This window comes from Arachis duranensis, chromosome 1 (assembly GCF_000817695.3).
Source record: "Arachis duranensis cultivar V14167 chromosome 1, aradu.V14167.gnm2.J7QH, whole genome shotgun sequence".
In the NCBI taxonomy this organism is placed as follows: Eukaryota; Viridiplantae; Streptophyta; class Magnoliopsida; order Fabales; family Fabaceae; genus Arachis; species Arachis duranensis.
In genome coordinates, this window is record NC_029772.3 from 7,478,693 (window position 1) to 7,487,616 (window position 8,924).

At 29.9% G+C, this 8,924-nt stretch overlaps 1 protein-coding gene across 1 annotated transcript; it reads left to right on the forward strand.

The window, feature by feature from the left end:
• The first annotated feature begins 5,676 nt into the window (after window positions 1–5,676).
• On the forward strand, window positions 5,677–8,652 carry LOC107475187 (isoleucine N-monooxygenase 2). Its single transcript, XM_016094808.3, has 2 exons — window positions 5,677–6,612; window positions 7,964–8,652. Exons 1-2 carry the CDS (start codon window positions 5,677–5,679, stop codon window positions 8,600–8,602), a joined length of 1,575 nt encoding a protein of 524 aa, XP_015950294.1. The 3' UTR covers window positions 8,603–8,652.
• Window positions 8,653–8,924: the final 272 nt, after the last annotated feature.

Here is an 8,924-nt window from a genome sequence, read left to right on the forward strand (position 1 = left end):
AAGTATTATCCTTTTATAGATTGTATTGCTTCAAAACTTCCTTATGAATCCTGTCATTTTGTAAAACAAAAGAAATTATCTTTTAATCTTAGTACAACTGAAATAAAAGATTGTTTTGATTTAGTTCATATGGATATCTGGGGTCCTATTTTTGTCCCTTCCAATGAAGGACATAGGTATTTTTTGAGTGTGGTGGATGGTAAGAGCAAATTCACTTGGATTTTTTTTATGAAAACCAAATCTGAAGCATCACAATTGGTTATTAATTTTGTGAATTTTGTCAGAGTACATTTTGAAAAACAAGTTAAGTGTATAAGGACCGACAATGGGCCAGAATTTACTCTAAAATCCTTTTTTGCATCAACTGGAATTTTACACCAAAGCTCTTGTGTGAAAACACCAGAGCAAAACAGGATTGTAGAGAGAAAATACCAGCACATTTTAGGTATTGCTAGAGCACTACTATTTCAATCAGGAATTCTACATTGTTTTTGGTAATACGCAGTTGCTCACACCATTCACCTAATTAATAGGTTGCCCAGCACTAACCTGGATAATGCTAGTCCTTACGAGCTTTTGTATGGTAACTTACCTGACCTTTCATATTTAAGAGTATTTGGTTCTCTTGCATATGCCTCCACATTAACAAATTCAAGAACAAAATTAGACCCAAGAGCCAGAAAAACAGCTTTTCTTGGTTTTAAATTAGGAACAAAGGGTTTTCGACTTATTGATTTAAAATCAAAGGAAATTTTCATATCCAGAAATGTAATTTTTTATGAAACTCATTTTCCATTTTTGGACTGTGCAACAACTTTTCACCTACAGGCTGCTTTTCGTGTACTCCGATATTTAAAAGGCCGACCTGCAACTGGTCTCTTCTTCTCCTCTACTTCTAATCTGCATCTCACTGGATTTGCCGATGCTGACTGGGCTACCTGTGCCGATACTCGTCGCTCTATTTCTGGTTATTGCTTCATGCTTGGGAACTCGCTCATTAGCTGGAAGAGTAAAAAGCAAACCACAGTTGCCAAGTCCTCTGCAGAAGCTGAATATAGGTCTCTTGCTGTTGCCACTTGTGAAGCTAGTTGGTTATCTTTCTTAATGGATTTCATTGGCTTGCCGCTTCAAAAGTCTATCACTCTATTCTGTGACAACCAGTCAGCCATTCACATTGCCAATAATCCCATTTTTCATGAAAGAACTAAACACATTGAAGTGGACTGCCACATTGTTCGTGAAAAGCATTTGTCTGGTCTCATTCATCTTATGCCAGTTCGTTCCAAGGATCAACTTGCTGATTTTCTTACCAAAGCTCTGCCACCGGGTCCTTTTCTTGCCAATGTTTCCAAGCTAGGATTGTTAGATTTACACAATTCTAGCTTGCGGGAGGGTGTTACCTAGATTATTTCTTTATCAATAATATGTTTACCATTGTAATTATTTTTTAGTGAGAGTACATAAAAAAAAGTACATAGTATATAAGGTGTAATAACTCAACAAATATTTTCTAAGGGGGATTTTTCGTTCTCTCCAATGATGAGAAGAACCTATCTCTCTCCCTCTCTTAATCCTTTCTGATTCATCAAACCATCAATATCACAGCTTGAACAGCTTATGGCATGAGATTTTCTTCAACATAATTTATATGATTCCGTTAGAGAGTTAATAAAGTATTTGTACAATGTATACAATAAATTATTTATTTAGTTTAATATAAATTAAAAAATAAACATTCAGAATAAAATATTATTAATTTTTTAAACATCATATATTTATACTATCTAAAATAACTATTTAAATACTAAAAATAATAAATATCTGAGACTAAATCGAATATTTTTATATTCTCATTATACATATTGTATAAATACTCCATACTTTCTCGATTTATATTATATTTTTATGGTTGATATTAATAGAACATCACGTTCTGTTTCCGTACACCGACATACCAGAACCGTTTCCAAAAGTATATATGGTGTACAGAAAATGAGAAAAGACGTAGTAATGTAGTATTGGGCTATTGACAATAAGTTGAGACCGTGGGCGAAAGTTTGATTTAGGAAACGTGCCCTATACTTTTTTTATTATTCTCCATTTTTGTTATTAGGAGGGCTCCAGATATCGACACCGTTTTTGTAGTTTTGGTTTCTTTCTTCCCACGCTACGTATACGGAATAAAAAAAGAGTGACATAACCAATTTAAGTTAGTCAAACAGTCAGTTTATTTATCTGACAAATGTTAAAAATTTAAATTTTATTTTATTATATAATATTTTACTATTTAATAACAAATTTTTAAATAAAATTTAGATCTGTACAAATTAATCATTAATCTATTGAATTGAGAGACTGTTAACAAAAAAAATTACAAATTTAGACTTAAAATATGACCAATTCTCTAATGTAGAAGAGGGATCACCTTCTACATATGTAGAATTGTGGTGGCAGAATAAGAACTTAACAAGTGTCTCCTGAAAGAGATGGTCCCTAGCTTACTGTGTCTCTATGCCTCACATGATAGTTTTTAAAATATATAAGACATGGTAATTAAGATAATGAAGACAAGTGAGATTAGTGCTGATGATGGGCCATGCTTGGACCGTTGTGTTTTTGTTACTGTTTAGGTGTGCCAAGTTTTTGGCATTACATGACTTAACGTACTAAAAAAGGAAATGGATCATATATGAATGGAAGATGGGAGTTTTATTATGGACCAGACTAGAAAGATATAACAAGATGCTTTTGACAACTTTAAAACAACAAAATGCTTATGATTACAAAAAAAAAAAAAACCATACTATGTAATGTTCTTAGAGTTAAGAATATGAATAAAAGATAATTTAATGCAATATTTTAAAGAGAAAGTATAGGGAACAACAGAATAGTTGTACAATATATATAATGGAGGTTTAGGGATCTCCGACTCAGTATTAGAGATATAATCATTAGAGTTACCTTTTTTCATCAGGTAAAACTTTTGGGATGAGTAGTATTATAATATGGTATTAGAGCTCTATGTCTGAAAGATCTAGAGTTTGATTCTTGATGAACCCCAAAATCAGCTTAAGCTTTTGAAATGAGATGTTTATTATCCCTAATACCCGGATGGTTATTCTGGATAGTATGGTTATTCCAAATGGTTATTCTGGTTTCATTTTTTAACTCATATAACTCATTGTACATATTGTACAAATATTCTATTAGCTCCCTAGTAGAACTCTATTTTAAATAATATAAATAAAAATTTAATACAAAACTTTAAAATATTTTGTATTGAATTGAAAAATTAAAAAACTCAAAATGTTAATGGATAATTGGTGTATATATTAATATGTCGTATATATTAATAGACTTTACAGTTGATGACTTATTACATACTCTCCATAATTAAACAGTGATTTATGGGGTTTATTTGGAAATCCTAAATCCTAAAATTTTTTAAATTAGAGTTAAAAATATAAATAAAAGAAAATTTAATACAATACTTTGAAGTATTTTTGTTTTGAACTGAAAATTAAAAAATGTTAATGGATAATTGGTATATATGTTTTAATATATATTATATATTAATAGATTTTAGAATTGATGACTTATTTTATACTTTGTAGCAATTAAAAAGTGATTTATGAGTTTCATAATGAAAATTCTAAACCCTTGCCTCAATACACACATAATAGAAGGAAGGGTTCCAAATAAAACTCACAAATCACTTTTTAATTGTTATAGACTATAAAATCGTTCCATAATGAGTTTATTGAGGTGTTTCTATTGAAGTTGTATTGATAGGTAGAGAATGATAATGTTGTTAAATGCTAATGTCGCCTAGGACGATTAATTGAAAATAAATGTTAGAAGTTATTAGAATTTATTGTATTTGATTATTATTTAGTTATTAATTTAATTATTTTAGTATAATAATTTAATAATATATTTTATTCTATATTTTTAAATATTAATGATTAATTAATATAATAATAAAAAATAATAAAATTTAATGACTTCTTGAATTCCTAGGATTTCTCCTAATTAAAAGGCACAGTTGCCGGCTCCTACGGCAAGAGCCACACGCATCCGACGAGAAAGATAAACAGTAATTAGACAACCTTCACAATCATTATATTATTATTTTATTTTATAATAGGTAGCATTATGATATTAAACATACTGATGTGGTATATTTGAATATGGGAGTATTAGTATTTATATTTATATCTCCTTAATTTATTTGAAAAAATAAATATTCAATAAATAATTATATTAATGGTCAATTATTTTATTGTTAATCATTTTAATTTTACTAATATCAATCATTTTAATTATTAATAATTATATTAATCATATATAATTAACATTTTTATGATATTTACATTTTTAAATCATCAGTTTGTTACTTCAAATTTTAAATTCAAAATCTTAAATTTTTAAAACAGAATGAGAACTAAAAGATAATTATAAAAGATAAGTATTATTTTGGTTCTTAATATTGAGAGTCAGAATTGAAATCGTCCCTAACATAATTTTTTATTTATAATCATTCTTAATATTTTTTTTATATTAAAATCGTTCTTTTAAATTTTTCCGGACAAAAATACCCTACACCACAGGCAGCACCTTTACCTCCACCACCATCAGCATTAGCACCTCTACCACCAAAAATAACAATATCAATGAAATCAACACAAATTCAACAAATCAAGGAATCAGAAAGTTTAACAAATCAATACAAATTCAACAAATTCAACAACCAAATCAACACATAATAACAATAAAATCAGAAAATAACAAATCAAAACCAAAATTAAAAATAGAAGCAGAAGCAGTCACATAAGCACAAGAAATAGGAGCAGAAGCAGTCACATAAGTATAAGAAGTAAAAGCAGAAGCTCAAACAAAAATAGGAAGCAAAGGCTAAAGCAAGGAACAGAAGTCGAAACAAGAAGAAGAAGCGGATGCAGAAGAAGAAGCAGATGCAGAAGCCGAAGCAGAACCACCACCAGCTCATGGGTGACGGAGCGACGACAGCTGGACAAATCGGCGGTGGTAGAAACCCAGCTTAGCCTCAGATCCCTCTCTCTCCTTCGCGCGCCGCCCTCCTCGCGTTGGACTCCTCTTCCCGGCAACGCAGCAATCACAGAAGTAGAAGCAGAAGCTCAAGCAAAAGCAGAAAGCTCCCCCTTCGCCGGCGCCGTCCCCCCTTCCCCCTCTCCCTTTTCCCTTTTCCTTCCCCCTCTCCCTTTCTCCTTTTATAATTTTTTTATTAATAGAGGTAATTTAGTAATAAAATAAAAATTTATTAAAAAAAGATTTTAATACAAAAAAATGTTAAAAATGATTCTAAATAAAAAATTATGTTAGAAATAATTTCGATTTTGTCCCTCGACATTAGGAGCAAAACAATACTTATCCCTAATTATAATTACAATGAAAATAAAAATTTTGACTAATGTTAAGTAATGTTAACTAATTTAAAACTTAATTCTTTCTATATTATGAATGAAAATATTCAAAGAATATGAAACCTAGTTGTATCTTATCTCCAAAGCAAAGCTGCACATGGAACTCCTATATATAATAGTTACATGCACGCAACCAACTCTCAACCAAAGACTTAGAGAATACACATCATTCAAATTCAACTACTTACTTAGACTGTCTGTAATTATCTCAGCCATGGAATATTCTGCTCCTACCTTCTTGCTCATACTCTTTTTCATTATTCCTCTCTTCATCAAACTCCTCAAACACAATGATTCAACCAAGAAATCAAAGAAGCCTAGGCTCCCACCAGGTCCCAAACCATGGCCTATCGTTGGTAACATCCCTGAAATGCTTGCAAACAAACCCACTTTCAGATGGATACAAAACATCATGAATGATCTCGAAACTGAAATCGCATGCATTCGACTAGGCAACATTCATGTCATCCTAGTAACTAGTCCTTCCATTGCACGTGAATTTTTCATGAAACAAGATGCGATTTTCGCATCACGGCCGTTGAATTGGTCGAGTAAATATGTCTCATCGGGATACTTAACCACAACAATAACACCCTTTGGAGAACAATGGAAGAAAATGAAGAGAGTCATGGTGGAAGAATTGATTTCACCAAAAAGGCATCAATGGCTGCATGACAAAAGGGCGGAAGAAGCCGACAACCTCGTCCGCCATGTGTATAACCAAACCAAGAATGGTGGTGGCCTAGTGGATTTGAGGAATGTAACGAAACAATATGGTGGAAACTTGATGAGGAGGTTGCTCTTCAATAAGAGGTACTTTGGTAATGGTAGAGAAGATGGAGGAGCAGGTGCTGAGGAATTGGAGTATGTTGAATCACTCTTCATTGCGATAAGGCACATTTATGCATTTTCTGTTTCCGATTATCTTCCATGGTTGTGGTGGCTTGATTTTGAAGGTCATAAAAAAATATTGAAGGAAGCTACTAATACCATAAGGAAGTACCATGATCCCATAATTGAAGAAAGGATTCATCAGTGGAGGAATGGGACAAGGGCACATCAAGAGGATTGGCTTGATGTTCTTATATCTTTGAAAGATCCTAACAACAATCCATTTTTGACTCTCCAGGAAATCAAAAGTCAAATCATGGTAACATTTTTACTCATTCATTTTTTCATATTATTATTATTATTATTATTATTATTATTATTATTATTATTATTATTCGGATAAAAATACTATTTGTATACTAAAATTATTTACTAAAATCAACCGCTAATATATTTATGTATAAATATATGTGTGGTTTAATTTATTTTTAATGTATATTTATATTTTAACAGATATTTTATATTAATAACCGATTTTGATGGCTAATTTTAAGCGTAAACTACCTAAAAAATCAATTGCATCAAAATATTACGTATATCGTCCAAAATCAAAACTAATACGTGTATCACCCAAAGTCTATCTCTATATAAATCGAAGGAAGACAATTTAAATTATAATTTTTAACAATAATTTAAATTAAGATAATTAAATTTACTATGTATTATTGAGATGGACATAAATTAGGTAAATTCGATTTATACGTGATTAAATTTATGCATGCATCAAATCTTTATTCTTAATTCGATTTACTTAATGCATGCATAAATCGAATTTACTTAATTCCATTTATGCTCATTTCAACATGACCTAGTAAATCTAATTATCTTAATTTAAATTATTATTAAAAATTATAATTCGAATTATCTTAATTCAATTTATATAAAAATAAATTTTGAATGATACACATATCAATTTTAATTTTAAATGATATAAATAATATTTTGATGTAATTGATTTATTTAAATAATTTATCCTAATTTTAATATATAGGTAACACAGTTGAATTTGGATATGTAGTAACCAGCGCATAAGAAAAAGGTTCCTTAACAAATCTATTAATCATATAATTTGTCGGAACAATGATTCTTTTTGAAACATATAATTTTAAAACTGCATTTATCCTATTCTGCTAACATAAATTTATATAAATATACATAACTAAACAAATAAGATAGATCTTGCTTTTGATACATGAAACATTAATCAGAATTAATAATATTCAAAAATTACAATATACAATAAGTAAATTCTACTCAATCATTTTCAAATTAAATAATAAATTATTTTTTGTGACATATTTTTTATTATTAAATAAAATAAAATAAATTAAGTTATCTCATGGTTGTATATATATATTAACTTTAACTTTTAATCTAATTTAACCTTGTTAATCTAATCAATTAATCATGAGATAATTTTTTTACAAATTATAAAAATAATTAAAAAGTTTTTTTAAATATACATTTATTAAACAATTTCAATACAAAAAAAAAAAAAGTAAAAGTCCGAAACCAATTAGAAGTTATGAATATTGTTGACTAAAATATTGTTATGAGATTTATTTTTTTGGTTGATAAAGATGAATATGAACATTTGTGCCTCTTGGCAGGAAATTGCAGTTGGAGCAATAGATAATCCATATAATAATGTTGAATGGGTACTTTCTGAAATGATAAATCAACCAGAGATGCTTCAAAAGGCTACTCAAGAATTGGACAGTGTGGTAGGAAAAGAGAGGTTAGTGGAAGAATCAGATATTCCAAAACTCAACTATGTGAAGGCATGTTTAAAAGAAGGTTTTCGCCTTCACCCAATTGCAGACTTCAATGTTCCTCATGTCTCAATGGAAGATACTATTGTTGCCAATTATTTCATCCCAAAAGGTAGCCATATTCTTATTAGGAGGCAAGGTATTGGCCACAATCCAAGAGTTTGGGAAGAACCATTAAAATTTAAACCTGAAAGACATTTGAAGAACGATGCATGTCGTGTGACTTTGGCTGAACCAAATTTGGAGTTGTTCACATTCGGTATTGGAAGACGAAGCTGCCCTGCAATCACACTTGGGTCTACAATGACTATTATGCTCTTTGCAAGGTTGCTTCATGGATTCACTTGGATTGCGCCTCCCAATGAATCAACCATTGATCTCTCTGAATATGAAAGGGACACCACAAAAGCTAAGCCACTAGTTGCACTGGGAAAGCCAAGATTATCCGTGAAAGTTTATCATCAGATAATGAATTAAAAGAAATTAAATATGTTTGAATGATTTGTTTGTGCTTCGTATATGTTAAGTTGGCTCACATATGTATCCTCATTAATGGGGGTGTTATCTTCACTTTAAGTAGAATTATTCCAATTAATGATTATAAGATATGAGTCATTTAATAAAGTGAGTAAACCTAATTATTAGTCAAATAAACTTTGAGGTTGTACTTATAAAATATTTTAATCCAGTTCCATTATATTGTTGTGTATATTTTTATAATGGATGAGCTTAGGTATTTTTGTATTAAATTTATGCACTTATTTAATTTTGTAATGTTTTTTTTTTTTTTTTATCAAGA